Raw genomic sequence first — 25,552 nt, 5'->3', positions numbered from 1 at the left:
CCAAGTAGAATAATTGCTCACATAAGGCCGGAGGTGGACCATGCGCTACTCATTTGCTCGATTTGCGGAGTTCTTCCTCTTGAATAAAGCATCCAAATTTTCTGAAACTATAACCATTTGTTTGTGTGTACATTTACGCCACATCAACTTATCTTCGTCCCATTCGGAGAATTCCTTCGTGGTGCGTTGTTTTTTGTTTTTTTTGTGTTAGAGTGTACTTTGTGTACTGCGCTTTGGATTATTCCTTGCGTTGCTCGTTGTTATCTTCTTATATTGAAATTTGTGAAGAGACTAATCCTGGCCTATCGTGGGTTTGAGTACGGCTCTCAAGACGCCAGGAGATATCGCTAAGTCCCTATGATCGTATGTCAGTTCTGCTTTCGCGGGAGTGCGTTCACGGATATACACTGAAGAGCCAACAAAACTGGTACAACTGCCTAATATAGTGTAGGGTTGGGGTGGGATGATTTGGGGGAGGAGACCAAACAGCGAGGTCATCGGTCTCATCGGATTAGGGAAGGATGGGGAAGGAAGTCGGCCTTGCCCTTTCAAAGGGACCATCCCGGCATTTGCCTGAAGCGATTTAGGGAAATCACGGAAAACCTAAATCAGGATGGCCGGACGCGGGATTGAACCGTCGTCCTCCTGAATGCGAGTCCAGTGATTGTGTAGGGACCACACGAGTACGGAGAAGTGTCGCAACACGACGTGGCATAATGGACTCGAGTAATGTCTGAAGCAGTGCTGGAGGAAACTGACGCTATGAATCCTCCAGGGCTGTCCATAAATCCGTAAGAGTACGTCGGGGTGGAGACCTCTTCTGTAAAGCAAAAAATGGTTCAAATGGCTCTGAGCACTATGGGACTTAACATCTGAGGTCGTCAGTCCCCTAGAACTTAGAACTATTTAAACCTAACTAACCGAAGGATTTCGATGTACTTCATCAGTCCTATCTGGTAAGAATCCCACACCGCGCAGCACTAAACTAAAAGGGGACAGACAAGTGTAGTGTAGGCAGCCTCCTTCGTCGATCTGTTACATTTTCCAAGTGTTCTACCAATAAAACGCAGTTTTTGTTTAGCCTTCCACGCAACATTTTCTATGTGTTCCTTCCAATTTAAGTTGTTCGCAACTGTAATTCATAGGCTTTTAATTGAATTTACGGCCTTTAGACTTAACTGATTTATCATGTAACTGAAGTTCAACGGATTCGTTTTAGCACCCATGTGGATGACCTCACACGTTTCGTTGTTTAGGGTCAACTGCAAATTTTCGCACCATAGAGGTATCTTTTCTAAATCGTTTTGCAATTTGTTTTCATCTTTACAAGTCGGTAAGCGACATTAACATCTGCAAACAACCGAAGACGGCTGCTCAGATTGTCTTCCAAATCGCTTATATAGATAAGGAACAGCAAACGGCTTATAACACTACTTTGGGGAACGCCAGAAATCACTTCTGTTTTACTCGATGACTTTCCGTCAGTTACTACGAACTGTGACCTCTCTGACAGGAAATCACGAATCCAGTCACATAATTGAGACGATATTTCATAAGCACGCAATTTCACTACAAGCAGCTTGTGTGGTACCGTGTCAAAAGCCTTCCGGAAATCCCTTGTCAATAGCACTCAACACTTCGTGCGAGTAAAGAGCTAGTTATGTTTCACAAGAAAGATATTTTCTAAATCGGTATTGACTGTGTGTCAAAAGACCGTTTTTTTCTTGGTAATTCATAATGTTCGAACACAATATATGTTCCAGAATCCTGTTGCATATCGACGTTAATTATATGGGCCTGTAATTTAGTGGATTACCAATACTATCTTTCTTGAATACTGGTGTGACCTGTGCAACTTTCCAATCTTTCGGTGCAGATCTTTCGACGTGCTAACGGTTGCATATGATTGTTAAGTATGGAGCTATTGCATCAGCATACTCTAAAGGAACCTAATTGGTATACAGTCTGGACCAGAAGACTTGCTTTTATTACGTGATTTGAGTTGCTTCACTACTCCGAGGATATTTACTTCTACGTAACTCATGTTTGCAGCTGTTCTCGATTCGAATTCTGGAATATTTACTTCGTCTTCTTTTGTGAAGGCATTTCGGAAGGCTGTGTTTAGTTACTCTGCTTTGGCAACACTGTCTTCGATAGTACCTCCATTGCTATCGCGCTGAGAAGGCATTGATTGTATCTTGCCGCTGGCATCCTTCATATACGACTAGAATGTCTTTGGATTTTTTTGCCAGGTTTCAAGGAAAAGTTTCGTTGTTGAAACTACTATAAGCATCTCGCATTGAAGTCCGCGCTAAATTTCGAGCTTCTGTAAAAAACCGCCCCTCCTGGAGATTTTGCGTCTGTTTAAATATAGCATGTTTGTTTTCGTTGTTACTGTAACAGTGCTCTGGCCCATTTTGTGTACCATGGAGGATAAATTACGTCGTTTGTTAATTTATTTGATATAAATCTCTTAATTGCTGCCGATACTATTTCTTTGAATTCAAGCCACATCTGGTCTACACTTATATAGTTAATTTGGTAGTAGTGGAGATTGTCTCTCAGGAAGGCGTCGAGTGAATTTTTATCTGCTTTTTTGAATAGGTATATTTTTCGTTTATTTTTGGAGGATTTGGGGGTTACAATATTCAGTCTCGCTACGACAACCCTGTGTTCACTAATCCCTGTATTCGTTTTGATGCTCTTTATTAACTGAGTATTATTTGCTGCTAAGAAGTCAAGTGTGTTTTCACAACCGTTTACTATTCGCGTGGGCTCATGTACTAACTGCTCGAAATAATTTTCAGAGAATGCGTTTAGCATAATTTCGGATGATGCGTATATAATGCACGCTATTCCTTGTGGTATCCCGAGGGAAACGTTAGGGTTTCGCGAGTGCTTGGATATACGCTACAGCCACCATGTGCGGTTCAACAGTGAAGTACAGAGGAGGTGGTGGTAAGGTATGGAGGTGTTTTCCGTGGATAGGGTAGCGCGTCATTATTACACTTGAGAAAACGCTAAATGTGGAATGATACGAACAAATTTCACAGCACTGTGCACTGCTTACAGTAGAGGAACTGCTCGGAGACGGTGGCTGGTTATAGCAGCATTTCGAAGCACCCTGTATTAAAGCAGCTACTGTGAGGGAACGGTTTGTGGACAGTAAGGTCCTGAAATGGACAGGCCTGCCCACTGTCCTGACCTATCAGGACACCTTTCGAGTGAGTTAGAACGATGACTTCGCTTGAGACTCCAGCGTTCAACGCCATTATCTTCTCTGGTTTCGGATCCCGAGGGAGAACGGGCTGCCATTCCTCCGCGGACATTCAGGGACATAATTGTAAGACTCCCCCGGCAGAGTCGTCACAAAGGCAAAATGTGGACATACCCAATATTAGTGTCCACTAATAGGTGTACAGATACTTTTTATCAGAAAGCGTATGTAAGAGTAATTACATTGCACTGGTAGAGGGAGTCGTGGAATTTACCCTCTTACACCCAGGAATAGGTATTCGATAATGCACTAGATCTACACGATTCTGTGTGGAACTTATAGCCCTGACCCGGTGAACCCCAGAATAGGAAATTCCCTTCCCTCCCCCTACTAAATGTTACCAATTGGAACGAACTGGCCGGGTACTTCGTCGAGAAGAACTTGAATGGCCCACTCCAAGATTTGAGGTAGAGACTGAAGTAAAAAGTGCCAGCAATAATGAGACGCAATGACTCAGATAGCATATTTATCGGCCACATGCTGAACATCAAGACTGTACAATAACGTATTCAGATAAGCCGCCCACAGACGCTGAATGCAACTACCCAAAGGTAACTGCGGAGCTACTTTACAGTGATATCAGCACAGTGGTCTAAATGTCACTGTACTGCATAGCTCAGCGGTTCCCAACATGGGTATGATTGCCCCCAGAGGGGTTAAATGATATTTTCTGAGGGGTAAAAACAAACGGTTCGATAGTGTTTCGGGCAGAAAACTAAATTTTTTCAACAGGCTATGAGTATTATCGTTATTTTATAAGACTGTAACACTGATTATACACTGAAGCGCCAAAGAAATTGGTATAGGCATGCGAAATCACCCGCCTCTGCGTCGTTTTCCAGGCAGCGGCTTGCCTTTCTGACAAAGCACGCTCACCATCGCTACCACCCCTCCCCCCCCCCCCCCCCACCCAATATCTAGCGGTAAGACGGGCCAGTGGGCAGCCGGCCAAAAACTAAACACAGATCACACATGAAAACAGGGAGAAGGTGTACTGAATTGTGAAAAAGAAAAAGCAAAATACAAGCAGTGGGTGGTCCAAGCACAAGAAGTGCAACAAGAACAGTGTGGAACATCCACGGCGTCGTGGTTATTTGGTCACAGTGCCCTTTGCTTCCGTCTTCCTTCAATTTACTCTCTATACAGGGAATGTACTCATTAGACTGTTCACTCCATTCAGCGGGACCTGTGATTCTTCTTCACATCAAATGAGGACAGCAGTTTCATCAGTCAATGTTAACGCTCATATCCTTTTTCCTGGAATGTTAATCCTAATCTTGAATCTTTCTTCCGTTTTCATCGTTGCTGCTTCGATGTACAGATCGAACAGAAGCGGCGAAAGACTACATCCCTCTCTTACGCCCTTTTTGATCGATGCACTAATGACTCAGATAACATAATTATCGGCCACATGCTGAACATCAAGACTGTACAATATCGTATTCAGGTAAGCCGCCCACCGACGCTGAATGCAACTACCCAAAGGTAACTGCGGAGCTACTTTACAGTGATATCAGCACAGTGGTCTAATTAAATACGAAGAAAATAAATAAATAAGAGCGGAACAAGAAGATAGGGCAAACAGACAGTGAGAGTGAGGTGGGCAGAGAAGGTACCTGTGCACGACTCCCTGGTTGTGGCAGTACTCGACTGCGTCGACCAGCTGGCGGAACCACACTCGGGCCCGCGGCTCCTTGATGTAGCTCTCCCTGCGGATCACCTCCAGCAGGCTGCCGTTCGGCGCGTACTCCATCACGATGTACACCCTGCGCACACCGCGGCTCGCCTCAGGAACCACACCTCTCACCTGTGTCGTTCAGCCACATACTCTGCCTCTGCGGTTGATAGTTCCGTGCCTGCCGCATGCACACTGGAGACATTCTTGCCCACTGTGCAAAGTGCTGAGGGTCTCGGGGCGGACACGTGAAGAGGCAGAGAAGGAATCAGCCAGATATCGCTAGAGCAGCACAGTCGATCTTTCAATATGACAAATACGAGTGTAATGCAGTAGGTAATGCAACACTTCTTTTCTACATCTACATCTATACTCCGCGAGCCACCTTACGGTGTGTGGTGGAGGGTACTTATTGTACCACTATCTGATCCCCCCTTCCCTGTTCCTTTCTCTGAAAGCAGGTTGGTTTTATTCAGGATTCCCATGCACCATATTGTTTCCCACCAGTTTGTCTACAAAATCTATTGAAAGTCTCTTCGGGTTTGTTGCCGGATCCAAAAATCAACTTGACTCGATATTTCGGCGATCCAACTGGTTGCCATCTTCAGGAGAATGCTGCTTCTGCTGATGAGTCCTGCTGGGAACTGACGCCAGGCTGCAAATCGACGTCCTATATAGACCACCGTTCAGAACACGGCGCATGCGCCGCCCATCGTGGTTGCTGCCCTCCAACACAGGGAAGTGGCGGCGCCCTTAGTAGAACACTGGCGGCAACGATACGGCCACACCGAAGAACGTTCAATATTGATGCGAGATAATGCAGCATTTCACGTCTTGCTAAGAGGAAACCCACTGTCTCTGTTGATTACATTATCCGCCAACCTAATTTCAATCCCATCCCCACATCAGATTTACCATGGAGGTTGAAAGTGATGGGATGCTTCCATTTTTAAACGTTATGGTTTATAAAATACCAGACACAGTGTTCACCGAAAGGCGACGCACACAGATCGGTATCTGCATTCTAAGAGTTGTCATCCACCACACCAAAGCAGTGGCGTCCTTAAGACTTTGGTATACAGAGCACATGCCATTTCCGACGAGGACAGCTTAACCCAAGAACTTGTTCATTTGATGGCCGTTTTTAAGGGATATGGATACTCCGAGAAGCTTATTCTTCAGGCTATGGAATTTGGATCATCTTTTGGAGGTTCATGAAGAGGAACATAGATCGGTGGCCTTTCTTCCTTAAGCTGGAGCCATATCGTTTAAGATTGGACGAATTTTAAGGAATTTTAACATTAAGAGTGTGTTCCGTCCACCTTCTAAGATTAGGGCACTACTCGGCTCTATGAAAGATGATTTGATGCTTAGGAAACCCGGTGTATACAAAATTCCGTGTAAATGTGAGAAGGCTTACATTGGCCGTTCGAATCGCACAATTCATGACAGGTTTGTGGAACATCGCCGTCATACGAGGCTACAACAGCCGGAAAAATCGACAGTAGCAGAACACTGCTTAAATGAGGGAGACGGTATGAACTTTGATGCAACTGTGGTAGTTGCCAACATTTCCGGTTTTTGGAACAGTGTCTATAAAGAGCCGATTGAAATTAGGTTGGCGGATAATTTAATCAACAGAGACAATGGGTTTCCTCTTAGCAAGGCACGGAATCCTGTATTATCTCGCATCAAAATTGAACGTTCTTCGGTGCTGCCCTGAGTGCGATATATCGTTGCCAGCAGTGTTCTCCTAAGGGCAGCGTCACCTCCCTGATTTGGAGGGCAGCAACCGTGATGGGCGGCGCATGCTCCGTGTACTGAACGGTTGCCTACATACGACGCCGATTTGCAGCCTGGCGTCAGTTCTCAGCGGGACTCACCAGCAGAAGCAGCAATTTCCTGAAGATGGCGACCAGTTGGATCACCGAAATATCGAGTCAAGCTGATTTTAGGATCCGGCAGCAAACCCGAAGAGACTTTCAAGACCTATTACGCCGGGAAAGCCTACGTAGTTACAAAATCTATTTTTCAACATAATTTTCGTTCATTGCCTTACGCCACCTTACTGGGAAAGCCCGTATGCCCGAATGGTACAACTCTAATGATCGACGTCAGATCCGATGTTTTGCTGTAACAATAAGCTCCACATCATCCACACTCTGCTTCCCATGAGGTGCATCCTTCATTGAGCCAAACAGATTGAAGTTGGAACGTGCCAGATCCGAACTATAGGGTGGATGAGGAAGAACGGTTAAGTTCTGTGAGCTCCACTCTGATGTGTGCATGTGTGCGACTTCATACACGATGGTAAGGAGAGGTGAGCTACAGACTGGTGCGGCAACTGACATCGTAGGGAAACTGAACAGGAGCAGAAATGATTAACGAATAAGTCAATAGACTAAACAGAAGATTTACTGAACTTGTATTTCTCCAAGCATAGGAAAGCTCATTACAACTAATTCACCGACAAATAGAGTCCAGCTCTCAATATCAACAGGGAAGAGGCTCTGTCAACTAAAGCAAGAACAATGGAACTTTACTGGCATATTAAAACTGAGTGCCGGACCGAGACTCGAACTCGGAACCTTTGCTTTTCGCGGGAAATTGCTCTACCAAGGGGCTCTCGGACGGGGCGTGAGTCGTGCTTGGGTAGCTCTGTTGGCAGAGCAATTGCCCGCGAAAGGCAACGGTCAAGAGTTCGAGTCTCGGTCCGACACACAGTTTTAATCTGCTAGGAAAGTTTCATATCAGCGCACACTTCGCTGCATAGTGAAAATCTGATTCAAGAACAATGGAGTTGGAGCTGCGACTAGGCGGCATCTTTGTGACGTCACACGGTGAAGAGACTCCAGGTGCAAGTGGCCTGCCGGGCTCCCACGATCCATCTTATATCGTGGCAGCAGAAACACCCATGGTATGGGGCCACCGGATGGGTGACTCAGCAGACGTGCTCTATTGGGTCCACTGAATACCGCACGACCGCTATCGGCGTCTGATGGAAACTTGCAATTCCGTTGCCAACTTTGACGCCCATGGGCTGATATCGATACGTAATAACAGTCTCTGGTGCACAGACTTGTATGAAACCTTGAGTTGTCGTGGAGAAGGAGAAGATCGATTGCATTTCTGTGGTGATGAACACGCTGAGGCCGTTTCTTCAGTTTTCTGATTGTTGCACCATGAGGCAGGACATTAAACCCCTCCAGAGTCCCAGAAGACCGTCGCTCTGGCTTTACTGGCTGAGAGTGCGACTTTCAACTTTTTCTTCTAGGAGAGGTGCCTGTGACGCCACTCTATGGTTTGCTGTTTCGTTTCCGGTTCGAAGTAATGAACCCACATTTCGTCGATGATGTTCGACAAACAATTGTCACTATCAGCCTGGTAACGCGCGAGAAATTTCTCAAAGTTGGTCCTCCGTTACTCCTTATGGTATTTTTATGTGGTGAGGAATAAGTGGGCACACACCCTTGAGCACCCCAACTGGTCGACACAGCACTACCAAGAGTATGCATGTCCAGAGGAACTTTGCATCGTAATCAGAATAATACATGCACTGCGATGTCGTATTTATCTTCCGATACGTGACAAGCGACTTTTAAGTACAACGTGCGACCTATAAGGGATGGACGAGTACAGGTCATAGACTCATGGTTCACGGCATATGGAGGTATGGGTCTGGCAATGAGTCGTGCACGTATAGTCAAATGTTATGGCGACCACTCGCGATAATTGCGAAATCCTGGTTCGAGTCCCGATCAAGCACAGATTTTCATTGCCATCATTCCATTCTACAGCTGATGGTTGTCCTTATTCGCAACTGCAAATTAATTTAATGTATAAGTGAAAGTGTCTGCACGTTCAAACACATCTTCGTCTACGTAATTACTCTGCTGCTCACAATAAAGTGCATGGCAGAAGGTTCAATGTACCACCTTCAAGCTGTCTCTCCACCGTTCCACTCTAGAACGGCACGCAGGAAAAACGAGCACTTAATTTTTTCCGTGCGAGCCCGGATCTCTCTTATTTTATCGTGATGATCGTTTCTCCCTATGTAGGTGGGTGCCAACAGAATGTTTTCGCAGTCAGAGGAGAAAACTGGTGATTGAAATTTCATGAGAAGATGCCGTCGCAACGAGAAACCCCTTTGTTTTAATGATTGCCACTCCAGTTCACTTATCATGTCTGTGGCACTATCTCCCCTATGTCGCGATCATACAAAACGAGCTGCCCTTCTTTGTACTTTTTCGATGCCATCCGTCAGTCCCACCTGATACGGATCCCACACCGCATAGCAATACTCCAGAATAGGGCGGACAACCGTGGTGTAAGCAGTCTCTTTAGTAGACGTGCTGCACCTTCCTAAGTGTTCTGTCAACGAATCGCAGTCTTGGGATTGCTCTATCCACGACATTATCTATGTCATAGTTCCAGTTTAGGGTATTTGTAATTGTAATCCCTAAGTAATTACTGGCAGAAGTAAAGCTGTGAGTACCGGGCGTGAGTCATGCTTGGGTAGCTCAGATGGTAGAGCACTTGCCCGCGAAAGGCAAAGGTCCCGAGTTCGAGTCTCGGTCGGGCACACAGTTTTAATCTGCCAGGAAGTTTCATATCAGCGCACACTCCGCTGCAGAGTGAAAATTTCATTCTGGAAACAACCCTAAGTAATTAGTTGAATTTACAGCCTTCATATTTGTGTGACTTATCGCGTAATCGAAATGTAGTGGATTTCTTTTAGTACTCATGTGAATAACTTTACACTTTCCTTTATTCACAGTCAATTGCCACTTTTCGAACCATACAGATATCTTATGTAAATAATTTTGCAATTCGTTTTGGTCATCTGATGACTTTACAAGACGGTAAATGACAGCATCATCTGCAAACAGTCTAAGACAGCTTTTGGGATTGTCTCTTATCTCGCTAATATAGATAAGCAAGAACAGAGGACCTATAACACTTCCTTCGTCCGCCCCTGGTAGCTGAGTGGTCAGCGCGACGGAATGTCATACCTACCGGCCCGGGTTCGATTCCAGGCTGGGTCAGAGATTTACTCCACTCAAGGACTGGGTGTTGTGTTCTCCTTATCATCATCATCATCATTTCATCCCCATCGACATGCAAGTCGCTGAAGTGGCGTCAACTCGAAAGACTTGCAGAAGGCGCACTGTCTACCCGACGGGACGCCCTAGCCATACGGCATTTTTGTACTTCCTTCGGGGTCGCCGGATATTACTTCTGTTTTACTCGATGACTTTCCGTCTATTACAACAAGCTGTAAACTTTCTGACAGAAAATCACGAATCCAGTGGCACAACTGAGGCGATGTTCCATAGGCGCGCTGTTTGCTTAGAAGACGCTTGTGAGTTGTGAGGAACGGCGTGGAAACCCTGCTGGAAATCTAAAAATATGGAATCAATTTGACATCCCCTGTTGATAGCACTCATTACTTCATGAGTATAAGGAGCTAGTTGTGTTTCGCTAGAACGATATTTTCTGAATCCGTGCTGACTCTGTGTCTATGAATCGTTCTCTTCGAGGTACTTCATAATGTTCGAATACAGTTATGTTCCAAAACCCTACATCAAATCGACGTTAGTGATATGGGCCTGTAATTCAACGGGTTACTCCTACTTCCCCTTTTGAGTATTGGTGTGACTTGAGCAATTTTCCAGTCCTTCGGCACGGATCCTTCTGTGAGCGAGCGGTTGTATATAATTGCATTATTCAAAACTGTGTGAGGTCGGCCGGAACGTGGCAGATCGGGACTGTTCTCGCGCCCTTGTTGCGATGATGACATAAACCTCCCCGAACGACTCACCATGCTTTTTTTCACTGCCAGGCCTCCGTAGACGTTCTGCAAGAGTCTATAAATATCTGTGATGCTCTTGTTTTCCGCCAAAGGAACTCAACGACAGCTCACTGCTTGGAGCTCGCACCCGTTACAGAGGCCATTTTTAAGGTTTAGTATGGAAACTTCATGAAACTATAGGGGAGAAGCGGGATTATTCCACGAAGTCGCACAACAAATTCTGCATGTTTTCACCCGAAACTGACAGAGAAAAAAAATTTGTATTACTTACTGAACGCCCCTCGTGCAGTCCCGGAGTTTTTCATTTCCCCATCTCCTTGTCTGCAATACGTGTCGTATCACGAGAGGTTTACCTCCTGAATATCGTATAAAGGGTGACTATACAGCGTCTGTCCAAAACGTTCAGAGATTCAGCTTATTCTGAGCATATAAGAGACGTCAGCGGTGTGAGAAATTTGTTCCACACATGATGGATCCCGATCTAAAACTACAATGTGTGGACTCCTATCGCAACTAAATGGAAATGCAAAAGACGGTAATTCTTTTCTGAAATGATAATCGCGTTAGCTGCAATTGGTATTTTCAACACAAACCTACAGCAAACTGAAAAAGTAAAGAAATTCACATAAAGGATTAACACTTTTGCAACATAAGCGACATTAACGCCAACACGGCGCGCAATTTGAACGTCCCAAAGAAGGACTTTCAGACAGTTTCACGTGATTGTATGAACGTTCTTGTGTTGCACGCAAATGGGTGGGGAAGGGCTGGGGGGAGAGACTAAGGTCTTTCTGTAAAGCCTTAAGCTTTAAAATAACCATAGAGGGGGGACAGACTATGGACTTCGTATACAACCTGAACCTGAAACCTTTGGAACTTACTGGTCGATGTCCTCCCCCCACCCCCCACCCCCCCCCCCTCTTGTGAAAATTGTAGCTTAACTCGTAAAGTTTGCATGGACAGACTTACGCGTGAGATTTGTCGGAATTTGATTCCTTTTTCGCCCTCTCTTGTTACAGGTACTGTAATTTAGAAGTTCTGTTTCACTACGACGTCTATGAGGAGAAAGCGCAGTATATTTTGTGACTCCTTAAATCGTGGTAGCCTGTCATAGATCAGCGACAGCTCTGAAGTGCCTATGGTCGGATTCCTCCAGATGTGAAGAGTATTAAAGGATGGTATGAAAAGCTTAAAGAGGCTGCCAGTGGTCCTGACAAGGCAAGAAGCGGCAAACCAGGAATGAGTGACGACTCTGTTGATATCGTGCATTACAGCATTTTATCACAGTCTGCAGAAATCAACATGTCGTGTTTCCAGAGAAAGAGGCATACTTCAGAGCACTATGGTGAAAATTTTATACGAACAGTCGGATTTCCATGCATACTGAAAGCAACTCCTGCAAACTTTGCAGCCATATAATAGGTCCACACATACTGAATTTGGCAGGAGCATTCTGGGACGAATAGATGCAGGTAGTTACTACCTTGGTAAAGTTTGTTTCACCGATGACGCGACTTTTCACAACTCCTGGAAAGTCCATAGGAATTACGTCTGGACCTGGAAGTCGGAAAACACACACAGTACAGCACGTAGTATCATGTATCTTTACCCACCCATGGGCGTCAGTGTTAGCACCGGAACTGCAAATTTCCGGCAGACTCTGACAGCGGTTGTGCGGGATGTAGCGGACCCAATGGTGCACACCCGCAGAACCACGCCTCCAGCGGCTTAGTTCATGAGCGCCCTCTGCCGCCGCCATATAGGCCAGTGGCACCCTCTTGACCCTCTTGAACTTTGAGCCTATTCATTACGATGTCACTGTTTGCGCTTAGTATAATGAGCCTCTTCGTTGTTGACAGTGATAGCTGGACTCAATTTCTTGCTGCATTATCTGCAATCAGTCTTCGTTCGCTTGTAGAAATACAAGTTAAGCAAATCTTCTGTTTCTGTGTTAAGCTGTTCGCTAATCATTTCTGTTCTTGTCCAGCTTTTGTATGAAAACAGCTGCCACACCACTATGTAGCCCACCACCCCTTTCTGTTGTGTACAAAGTCGTACATGACACAGCTTATTAGGAAAAGTCAGAAAGTGAACTTGTGGTGTGACATTATGCACCTTAAGATGGTACGACCTTTCTTTCACTGAACCTGCCATTACTGAAACTATTAACCCGAAAATGTGGCAACTTCATGTTTCATTTCGGTTAGAGAAATTCTAACTATAGACAGAGTTTCAACAAGATAGCGCACTGCCATGCTGGGGGATATTTGCTCGCCAATTCGCTAAGTTTGTAAGGTTTTGAGGACAGAATAACTGTGTAAGCTGTAAATATTTTTGGTTTAATGTTGCAACCTTATCTCATAAACACACACATTTACACAGCTTACAATGTGACAATGTTATGACAGTTGTCAAACGAATGCATCTCATCCTCAGGAAGTGAAATAATTCTAAAAACAACAATGGTAAATTTTAGCTAGAAGTTTCTTTACAAAATTATTCCTACGACTACGTCATGATGTCGGCCAGTACTACGATAAATCATCCGATTCAGGTTAAAAAGTTCGGTACTACTTAGGATGAGAATCAAGTCTATGGAGGATGGTTAGTTCTGTGACAAGTTGAGCAAACGATTACCCAAGGTCACTCGAGTTTACAGTGGATGCAAGCTGGTGAACAAACAAGTTTAGGCCTCTGCTCACGGTATTTACCTTAGCTGCAATGAGCTGTCGTCTGCATAGCTGCTCTAGTCCTCTGAAATTCCTATAAAAACTAATTATGCATTTACTGATTTTTCCAGCAAAAACTCTCACTGTGTTTCTCGTTACGTGAGAAAACATGTACTCATCCCTCGTGTTGGAATTTGGTGGTATGCACGCGCATGGCTGGAGCAGTGTGCATATTAAAATGCCCTCTCACTCCTTGCAAGAACAATTAACTAAGTGGCTGGTTCGTTTCTCCACAGTTGGATCTCAATGACGCTACAGCTAACATCTAGCTGAATGTCAGCTGCAGTGAACACAGTGTTCACACAAATTTCTCCTCTGCATCGTACAGAGCGTTCTGCGCCCTGTTCTGTTCTTGACGCCAGTTCAGAGAAGAGTCCCCGAAAAATTCGCTCTTGCTTTTCTCGTAGCCGAACTGTCTCCCTATCTTGGTTCTTTCGTTCTTCATCACGTTACAGTTTTTTCGACCAATAGGAGCGTTCCTCTTATTCTGTGAAAACTCTGTGCCAACCGCAATGGCCCTACCATTAAACTTCTTCGAAATCTCTGCACTTTACTCCTTCCTAGTTCGTTTCCACCAATCGGACGTTTTGTGCTTCTGCAGACACGTAAAAGTTACATGCGCACATCACATGTGTATCACTCGCTGTTCACGTACTCGACTGAGAAATTGATTACAACTGCTGACAGTAGCAATTGACCTATCTAATGACCAACTTCTATTTTAATATTCTTTGTACCTTAAACAATGGTTCGATCTAGTCTCCTTATCATTCTATTTTATGTTGTATTTGATTTCATGTTTACAGATTTGAACTCTTAAGTGATGTTCTTTTTTCTTTGAAAAATTAACATTCTTTCTATTTTTCTGATTTTTATACAATTCTATTTAACAAATCGAAGGTCCTTTTCTTTCAATATACTTGTCTACATTTTAATTTTAATTTAAATTCAAACAATTTGAGCTTATCTATAAATCTGTATCATCTGTAATTTTTTTTAGGCTGATCTGTTTTTTGATTACCTGATTTATAGTAAATGTTGATGGATAGGTATTGAAGTTGAGGAAACATTCATTTAACATTATCCACCCATTTTTCAATATTTTTCACTTTATCTCCAGCTTTCATATCAATCACAATCTAAACAAATTTCATTTCTTATAACAAAGCTTTATGATCTATATTAAACTCAACCTAATCAGTCTCATGACTTTACAGGCATAATCCTATACATAAACATCTTTATATTCCCCAAAAATTTTAAATCCGCACATTAAAACTTTACAAAATTTTTCAAAGCTATCTTTTACAAACATATTAAATTTCTATCTTACTAATTATTTTACAAAATTTAAAATGCATCGTGGAATACTTAAACCCATTCATATTTATATATCCTCTATTTTTGACAAACATATCACACATTAGAATCTTAACCTCCCAAGAAATGTTTTCTTAATTTAAACATATGAAAAATATGAAATACAGGGGAATATTATTGATATGTCAAGATTAAAGTTTAAAAATATTGTTAGTAAATATCTATTGCTAACACCTAAAAGTCTTCAAATTCAAATATTTCTTTTTAACACAATCGTAGAAATTATCCCCTTTTTCGGATAGTAGTCTGTCACAGACAGTTCTTTCTCCTACATCTTTAACATGATTAATTGAAAACGTGACTTTTCTTCATGTGTTTCGACGTGCCTCCATCGGACATGGAATGACGGTGGGCCGTGTGCCTCGCTGTGTCTCCGTTGAGCATGGAATGACGATCGGCATTCGCGTCGCCTCGTTTCTGCTGAGCATGCAGTGACGGTCGGCAGAGAGAAAGGTTGCTGAAGGTCTCAGCGTGTTGTGAATGCGTGGTTGCCTTTGTTCCATTTTTCATGTGCCTATGGTGACGTTGTATTGGAGATCCGTTTTCGGTAGCATAAAACTTTTCTTCTTCATTCGTCGAATCTGTATATCGGTTCATCGTTCGTCTATTCGTCTCTAGGCATTCATACGAGTAGTCATCTCCTATTTCTCGGTATGACATCTGAGGATGTTGCAATTTTCCATAAGGAATATCGGATATTTATACTGTTAGAATAGTTAAATTGGTTGGTTGGTTGTTTGGGGAAGGAGACCAGACAGCGTGGTCATCGGTCTCATCGGATTAGGGAAGGATGGGGAAGGAAGTCGGCCGTGCCCTTTCAGAGGAACCATCCCGGCATTTGCCTGGAGTGATTTAGGGAAATCACGGAAAACCAAAATCAGGATGGCCGGACGCGGGATTGAACCGTCGTCCTCCCGAATGCGAGTCCAGTGTCTAACCACTGCGCCACCTCGCTCGGTAGTTAAATTGGATTCTCGTTGTTAGTTAAATGCAATAATAGGCTTGAATGAGAAGTGATTTGAAAAGGTTTCTTGATTTCTTCTGATCCAGGCTCTTCCTTCTTCCAAATCCTCTACATGACATCTCCTGTTCTTGGTGGTTCTTGCTGTCTTCTCACTTGGGTCTTCGTTCTTCTCTGGACCGGGAATTGGGATTGAAGACCTCTTTAGTCTCGTTATCGTTTAATCTGTTCTTGTGGCGTCTTCTTTGAAATTGTTGTGTATACTTTTATTGTATTCGGTTGTTCATCTAGATAGATTGGACAGCCTTCCATCGTTTTCTTGCTTCATCCCCTGAGTAATCAGGGGTTGTTTGGCAGTTGTTGAATTCCGTAAAGCCTGATAACAGTTTCAGCTATTCTACACGATGAGGTACAGAAACGAGTCTCTTCTTCTTCTTCCTGTGGTGAATTTAAACACCCGCTCGTCCTAGCTGTAATACGTCCGCCTCCGTTCCGGTTCGGTGGACGTTCATCATCTCTCCATATGCTGCTTTAAACAGTTCGCGGTAGAAGTGCCAAGTATCTAACACTTTCGCCAAACCATTGCTATAACGCTTGTATATGGCTTTCGTATGGATAAAGCTCATGTCAGGGTATATGTTGATTGTATCCAGGATGCGTTGTAGCTCTCCAAACTTTTCCTCATAGGTGTTATGCTCTTGGACCGTTACTTCCACCAAGGCCTCTTCTTTCGTCATCTCGTAAGGTGACGTCGATCTGGCCGCAATGATGCTTCACCTTGTCTGCTGACTTCATATCTAATACAATGTTTGCCCCTGATTTGATTATCTTACTTCTCCTGCATCCTCACCTATTCTCTATTTCACATGATATCATTATCTATTTTCTTATAACCCTTACTCCCTTAAATTACGCTACAACTTTACAAACATTAAATTTTTCATAAACTTTACAAAAGTTATCATTTATTCTATAAAATGTTTTTCTTATCACGGTTTTTATTTTTTAATCTCTTCTCCCCATTCTACTTGATTTTCTTAACATACAGGTCATGGTGCCCTCATCTTCATCACTATGGATAGTAAGAGTGAAACTTACGGTTTGTAAGTTAGTGAATTCCTTCCACCACCTCATTTTATTATTCTAACTACAAGTACTTCATATTATTTTTGAAAACTTTGCACCTTGACTTCGACTCCCGCGTCTTTTTCTCTGCAATCTCTTCTTCTTGGCATTAACTGTAACAGCCTTTCAAAATATAATATATATCCCTCCTCTTTTCCTTTCGTTTTCAACAATGTTCTTTATTGTTCTATTGCATTGATTTAAAGCTTAATTTTTTTCTCAGTTGTATTTATCCCTTTCTCCTTTTTCTTGACAGTAAACTTTTATGATCCTTCCTTTCGCCATCATACTCTTCCTTATTGAAATTTTTCTGCGTTAATCTTACTTCTTACTGTTTACCTCCTTCCACGAAATAACATGTTTCTTGCTTACCTTAATAATTCAATTCTCTTTTCTAATTATTACCTCCTAACGACTTCTTATATTTATGTCCTTCATATCTTTATTTCAATATCAGTTTTTGGTACCTTCCGTAAATCATACATGCTTCACATGTTCGCCAAAAATATCTCAATTATTTGTTTACCGTCCTCAATGGAACAAATTAGAAATGACTATCTCCTTCTTACATAATTCTTTATTTTCTTCCCACTTCTTTACTTCCCTTCGTCCACACAAATCATCTCCCATCTCCTTTACACTACGTCTTTAAGAGAGAATCTACTACTATTTCGTCCAACTATCCACTTGCTGATTTCTACCTTCCTCCTTGCTTTCTACTCTTTCCCTAGAACACATTTCGTTTGCAGAAGAGTTTCTTTAGTTGTTACTTTCCTGTCTTTTCTTCATAATACCCTTTTACCTTCCTAAGAAATTTGTTTTCTTTATGACTGAGATAAGTACAAGTTGAAAGTTTTATCTGTGTGCATTTTGTTATCTTTCATTCTCTTTGATTTCTGGACATTTAATACAACCAAATTCTCGTGTGGAGTTACTCTTTTTTTCTTTTGTTTACCCTTTATACAATTTCAAATGACTCACATGGTGCAAAGCCAATGATTTTCCTGTCCTATATATGTCATCTGCCTTAGGTATCACTATTAGTGGAATCGATGCTGCTTTAACCTCTTGGCATACTATTTCTCTCTCCGTTTCGTATAAAAAAGGTACATCTTTTACAATTTGGTCATAATCGGTTTTTGTATTACTGTCTATATTCACCGTTAGTAATTCATGTTCCTCATCATCGGTCTACTCTCAGTCAACTGAAACCCAGCAAGCTGGTGTTTGTATCCTATTACCCCCTACGATTCAGAATCTTGCTGATCAAAACTAAGTCTATTGACATGTTTAAATATACAATTAACTTCATTTTGCGATTGAATAACTTGTAACTGGTCTTCGTACCGTTCATCTCGTCAATCTGTCTTACCTGGGTTTGGTGGCCTCAACTCGATTTCCTGTACCGGTTCGTTTCGCGTGTTTTGTCCCGCTAAAGCTTGATTTTCCCAACCTTTCTGCGTTCTGGCCATTCCATTTCCACCTGAGTAACTTGGATTTTGTTGTTGAAAACCTCTAAACCTTCCTGCCTCGTTTGCAAGGTGATTACATCTCGGATCATAGTTACCACCGTAGTTTCTAGGACCAAATTCAGTATTGCAATTCCACGGTCCACCAAAGCCATAGTTATTATTCGACCTCTGTGAATTTCCAAAACCATAGTTATTATTGTTAGCCCATGGGCGATTACCATTCTTTCCAAAACGATTACCTTTTCCTGCCATTGTAATTATTATTAAAGCCTAATCAGTTGCTATTATCCCCCTACCACTGTTATCTTTCACTGTACGTTGTTTCTTCGCGTCATTTTCACTGAAGATGAATTCAAGTTCTCTTAACATCCCTTTAAATGCTTGTATATAATCTCCTGCCCTACCAACCAATGACTGCTGATATCGTAACAGTAACTTCATTGTGCACATACGTATCAGTTCCCCATCACTGTATGGATGATCTAAACACTGATTTTTTTTCGTCATTTCTTCGAAAAATCTAACTGGTTCGTTTTTCTCCTGAATTTTCGAGTAACTCTTTCTGTAACAATTCATACTTTATTCTATTTTGGGTTTCCGTGCACCAGTATCGCTCCAAGAACGAGGATTTAAATTACACATACTACTGACAGTTTGCAGCTACTCTTTGGGTGATTTCCGCTATAGCGCCATCCATATGCCCACAAATGAAATCATGTTTATGTCTACGTGGCCAATGCTCTGGTAAACCGATTTGGAATTGATTTATAAACTTGCGTGGGCGTAAGCCGTCCCCGCTTTCTTTGTAATGTTGGAATTCTCTGACTGTCAAAAAGTGATCATTGTCAAATTTTTCTATTCCACCATACGGCGTTTGTGTTTTCACATTATCCGTTCCCTTCAACTGTGTCATGTGTTCTTGTATTCGTTCAACCATATTTGGATCCTGAGATGATAGTTTTACGTCTCATCTAGCTTCGTATCTACGCAGTGGTGCGCATTTATCTAAACCGTACCGTTCCTCATGTATCGGACTGAAAGATTCGTTTAAATTTCCCATAACTGGATCAGTGTTTTGCCATCCTATTTGATTTTTATTGACTTTCGGTCTATAACCTGTTGTACTATAACTACGAAATTGAGAAATTGGTACATGTGTCGTCACAACTTGCTCTGTTCTCGCGTCACTCGCGTACGTTCGGAGGGTCGGCTGCCGCTGTGTTGGAATGCGCGCGTTTACCGTTTCTCGCTCCATTGTCTGTGGTGACGGCACATCACATGCTCCGCTCACCTGTGTTATCTGTTCTCTTCCCATTTGCTTCTGTTTCGTTTCGGTAATTACTGACGCAACCTCTTGTGGGTAGACAACTGGAATCTCATGACTTTTTTGTGTTTCCGCTAATGCTACGGAAGATTGCACAACTGACTTGTTTACTTCTGGATTTCTGTACATCACAGTGTCGGATGATACTACCGATTCCATTCCCTCACTACTGCTTTCTGTACGGTTCTCCGTACACTGTTTCGAAGCTGTTCATACTGTTTCTGATTTCGAGACGATGTTTTCAATGCGTGTATCGAATCTTTTTGATGCGGCTCGCGTACACGTTTTCTGACATTGAGCTCTTCCACGATTTGTTGCGCCTTACCAGACGTCTTACGCGCAAAATTATCAACTCCTTGATTAACATTAGACGCTGCATCCTGCACCTGGTCAACGTCAGAACGCATCTTTTTCTGGTCAGCCATTAACGATTGTATAAGCTCGCTCGAGTCTCTTGCCTCTCAGGATTTTAGTAAACGGTTCATTAACTTCCGTTCCTGGTTTTTGCTGATCTTCGCGGACTCTTTCGAATCCAGCATAGGTTTCAAATTTGATACTATTTGAGCCAGCATTTGTCCCTGTTTTTAAACCTGCTAAGTTTGCATTTGTTTCAGTTTTTAGATCTGCTGACCCCGCACTTGTTTCAAGTTTTAAGTCTGCTAACCCTGCACTTGTTTCAAGTTTTAAGTCTGCTAACCCTGCATTTGTCTGCTTAACGACCATAGTGAGTTGCTTCAATATTGCGAACACACTATCTGACTCTTCACCATCGTCACCTGTTACTATTTGATGTAATTTTTGCCCTTCGCGTCTTACACGTGGCGCCTTACCGACCTCCGTACATTGTGCGGACGCACTTACACACAGCCTTTCTGTTGGAAACTGCACCGTATGATTTAGAATTACTATATTTGGTTCCACGTACTGACGTTGCTCGTCCTCTGATTCTAATTCTGAACCACTAGATCCGTCAATTGTTTGTTTTTGTTCATTCTCAGACTGTGATACCAATCGCAAAACTACCACCATTCCCTCTGCACTATCACAACGTTCCGTTCCGTGACTCGCACTCGATATTTTTTGTTGTACATCAATCTCTATCCTGTAAAGATCTTCAATTTGCCACATCTGCGATAATCTCCGTTCTTCTGCCATCCCCGATCGTCTAACTAACCTCTGTCTTTCTAGAATTGCACGACCCCGAGCTCTCGTCAATATCAAGCTATATGATCTTACATATTTCCAAAATCCCCCCATGAACCCTGGACCTTGCCGTTGGTGGGGAGGCTTGCGTGCCTCAGCGATACAGATGGCCGTACCGTAGGTGCAACCACAACGGAGGGGTATCTGTTGAGAGGCCAGACAAACATGTGGTTCCTGAAGAGGGGCAGCAGCCTTTTCAGTAGTTGCAAGGGCAACAGTCTGGATGATTGACTGATCTGGCCTTGTAACATTAACCAAAACGGCCTTGCTGTGCTGGTACTGCGAACGGCTGAAAGCAAGGGGAAACTACAGCCGTAATTTTTCCCGAGGACATGCAGCTTTGCTCTACCATTAAATGATGATGGCGTCCTCTTGGGTAAAATATTCCGGAGGTAAAATAGTCCCCCATTCGGATCTCCGGGCGGGGACTACTCAAGAGAACGTCATTATCAGGAGAAAGAAAACTGGCATTCTACGGATCGGAGCGTGGAATGTCAGATCCCTTAATCGGGCAGGTAGGTTAGAAAATTTAAAAAGGGAAATGGATAGGTTAAAGTTAGATATAGTGGGAATTAGTGAAGTTCGGTGGCAGGAGGAACAAGGCTTTTGGTCAGGTGATTACAGGATTATAAATACAAAATCAAATAGGGGTAATGCAGGAGTAGGTTTAATAATGAATAAAAAAATAGGAGTGCGGGTTAGCTACTACAAACAGCATAGTGAACGCATTATTGTGGCCAAGATAGACACGAAGCCCACGCCTACAGCAGTAGTACAAGTTTATATGCCAACTAGCTCTGCAGATGATGAAGAAATAGATGAAATGTATGATGAGATAAAAGAAATTATTCAGGTAGTGAAGGGAGACGAAAATTTAATAGTCATGGCTGACTGGAATTCGTCAGTAGGAAAAGGGAAAGAAGGAAACATAGTAGGTGAGTATGGATTGGGGGGAAGGAATGAGAGAGGAAGCCGCCTTGTAGAATTTTGCACAGAGCATAACTTAATCATAGCTAACACTTGGTTCAAGAATCATAAAAGAAGTTTGTATACCTGGAAGAATCCTGGAGATACTAAAAGGTATCAGATAGATTATATAATGGTAAGACAGAGATTTAGGAACCAGGTTTTAAGCTGTAAGACATTTCCAGGGGCAGATGTGGATTCTGACCACAATCTATTGGTTATGAACTGCAGATTGAAACTGAAGAAACTGCAAAAAGGTGGGAATTTAAGGAGATGGGACCCGGATAAACTGACTAAACCAGAGGTTGTACAGAGTTTCAGGGACAGCATAAGGGAACAATTGACAGGAATGGGGGAAAGAAATACAGTAGAAGACGAATGGGTAGCCCTGAGGGATGAAGTAGTGAAGGCAGCAGAGGATCAAGTAGGCAAAAAGACAAGGGCTAGTAGAAATCCTTGGGTAACAGAAGAAATATTGAATTTAATTGATGAAAGGAGAAAATATAAAAATGCAGTAAATGAAGCAGGCAAAAAGGAATGCAAATGTCTCAAAAATGAGATCGACAGGAAGTGCAACATGGCTAAGCAGGGATAGATAGAGGACAAATGTAAGGATGTAGAGGCTTGTCTCACTAGGGGTAAGATAGATACTGCCTACAGGAAAATTAAAGAGACCTTTGGAGAGAAGAGAACCACTTGTATGAGTATCAAGAGCTCAGATGGCAACCCAGTTCTAAGCAAAGAAGGGAAGGCAGAAAGGTGGAAGGAGTATATAGAGGGTTTATACAAGGGCGATGTACTTGAGGACAATATTATGGAAATGGAAGAGGATGTAGATGAAGACGAAATGGGAGATAAGATACTGCGTGAAGAGTTTGACAGAGCACTGAAAGACCTGAGTCGAAACAAGGCCCCGGGAGTAGACAACATTCCATTAGAACTACTGATGGCCTCGGGAGAGCCAGTCATGACAAAACTCTACCATCTGGTGAGCACAATGTATGAGACAGGCGAAATACCCTCAGACTTCAAGAAGAATATAATAATTCCAATCCCAAAGAAAGCAGGTGTTGACAGATGTGAAAATTACCGAACTATCAGTTTAATAAGTCACAGCTGCAAAATACTAATGCGTATTCTTTACAGACGAATGGAAAAACTGGTAGAAGCGGACCTCGGGGAAGATCAGTTTGGATTCCGTAGAAATGTTGGAACACGTGAGGCAATACTGACCTTACGACTTACCTTAGAAGAAAGATTAAGAAAAGGCAAACCTACGTTTCTAGCATTTGTAGACTTAGAGATAGCTTTTGACAATGTTAACTGGAATACTCTCTTTCAAATTCTAAAGATGGCAGGGGTAAAACACAGGGAGCGAAAGGCTATTTACAATTTGTACAGAAACCAGATGGCAGTTATAAGAGTCGAGGGGCATGAAAGGGAAGCAGTGGTTGGGAAAGGAGTGAGACAGGGTTGTAGCCTTTCCCCGATGTTATTCAATCTGTATATTGAGCAATCAGTAAAGGTAACAAAAGAAAAATTCGGAGTAGGTATTAAAATTCATGGAGAAGAAGTAAAAACTTTGAGGTTCGCCGATGACATTGTAATTCTGTCAGAGACAGCAAAGGACTTGGAAGAGCAGTTGAACGGAATGGACAGTGTCTTGAAAGGAGGATATAAGATGAACATCAACAAAAGCAAAACGAGGATAATGGAATGTAGTCAAATTAAGTCGGGTGATGCTGAGGGAATTAGATTAGGAAATGAGACACTTAAAGTAGTAAAGGAGTTTTGCTATTTAGGGAGTAAAATAACCAATGATGGTCGAAGTAGAGAGGATATAAAATGTAGACTGGCAATGGCAAGGAAAGCGTTTCTGAAGAAGAGAAATTTGTTAACATCGAGTATAGATTTAAGTGTCAGGAAGTCGTTTCTGAAAGTACTTGTATGGAGTGTAGCAATGTATGGAAGTGAAACATGGACGATAACTAGTTTGGACAAGAAGAGAATAGAAGCTTTCGAAATGTGGTGCTACAGAAGAATGCTGAAGATAAGGTGGGTAGATCACGTAACTAATGAGGAGGTATTGAATAGGATTGGGGAGAAGAGAAGTTTGTGGCACAACTTGACTAGAAGAAGGGATCGGTTGGTAGGACATGTTTTGAGGCATCGAGGGATCACAAATTTAGCATTGGAGGGCACCGTGGAGTGTAAAAATCGTAGAGGGAGACCAAGAGATAAATACACTAAGCAGATTCAGAAGGATGTAGGTTGCAGTAGGTACTGGGAGATGAAGAAGCTTACACAGGATAGAGTAGCATGGAGAGCTGCATCAAACCAGTCTCAGGACTGAAGACCACAACAACAACAACAACATTTCCAAAATATCATAGAAAGTTTCTTAGACTATGTACACATCATTAGCAACCCCGTTCACAGTTTGTAGAATTTTAAACCAACTCAACAAGGCCGTGAACAACTTCGCGCGTGAGCAAGGTCATGCACAAGCTACTTTTACACTAACATAAACGTTATCTTATTTATTAATACAGCTTTTCTACACCTTGGATCACACATTTGCTGTATTCTGACCACTATACATACACTTACATTGGGTAACCACGCCCTATAAACAGCAAAACAAAACATTTTTTTTTCAATTCAACAATTTTAATTTCCCTTTCTAATTTGACTAACTGCCATCTAGGCAGATCAACTGCCATCCTGGCAGGGTCGCCATTCTGTAAGGTTTTGAGGACAGAACAACTGTGTAATCTGCAAACATTTTTGCTTTAATGTTGCAATCTTATCACAGAAATACACGCATTTACACATTTTACAATGTGACATTGTTACAACAATTGTCAAACAAACGCATCTCGTCCTCAGAAAATGACATAATCCTAAACACAACAGTGGTAAATTTTTACCAGAAGTTCCTTTACAAAATTATTCTTATGTTGGCCAGTACTACGATAAACATCCGATTCCGGTTCAAAGTTCGGTACTATTTAGGATGATAATCAAGTCTACATATGATGGTTAGTTCTGTGACAAGCTGAGCAAAATATTACCCAAGGTCGCTCGAGTTTACAGTGGACGCAAGCTGGTGAGCCAACAAGTTTACGCCTCTGCTAGCGGTATTTACCGTAGCTGCGATAAGGTGTCTGCTGCATGGCTGCTCTCGTCCTTTGAAATTCCTATAAAAACTAATTAAGCCTTTTCTGATTTTTCCAGCAGATTCTCTCCCTATGTTTCTCGTTATGCGAGACATGAAACGAAATTGAACATCGCCTAGAAGTCATATGGTCAGCAGATGGTGCACATATGGAAGTTTGTCGATAAGCAACTTTGTGAGTTAAGGTACCATTTGCAACAAACTGCATAAATTTAATTAGCATACTTCCTTAGAAACAGATTTTATAACCGGAGAAAGCCTTTCTGCTCACTCCGTTTATATGCCCAAGATGTAAGCCTGTTGTATCGCTAACTCGTTTTAAGGGGTGTGCTGCCTGCAGCAGCCTCCAGTATCTAGCCATCTCAGTGAAGTAACCTAGGCTAAGTTCCAGCTCAGATCAGACACGTTTCATGAGCGAACTTGAAGGCCATAAACCATGGCAAGACCTGG

The 25,552-nt window shown here is 42.5% G+C and overlaps 1 protein-coding gene across 1 annotated transcript in view; it reads right to left on the bottom strand.

Annotated features, from left to right (window-relative positions):
• Positions 1–25,552, bottom strand: part of LOC124803416 (testis-specific serine/threonine-protein kinase 4-like) — a 104,632-nt gene that overhangs the window by 47,591 nt on the left and 31,489 nt on the right. Inside the window, exon 3 of the mRNA XM_047264600.1 lies at positions 4,894–5,043. Coding sequence (XP_047120556.1) covers positions 4,894–5,043 — 150 coding nt within the window. The remainder of the gene's footprint in view (positions 1–4,893; positions 5,044–25,552) is intronic.

The sequence above is a fragment of the Schistocerca piceifrons genome, chromosome 6 (genome assembly GCF_021461385.2).
Source record: "Schistocerca piceifrons isolate TAMUIC-IGC-003096 chromosome 6, iqSchPice1.1, whole genome shotgun sequence".
Classification (NCBI taxonomy): Eukaryota; Metazoa; Arthropoda; class Insecta; order Orthoptera; family Acrididae; genus Schistocerca; species Schistocerca piceifrons.
Note: the sequence above shows the minus strand (reverse complement) of the source record. Positions and strands in the feature narration are given on the sequence as shown.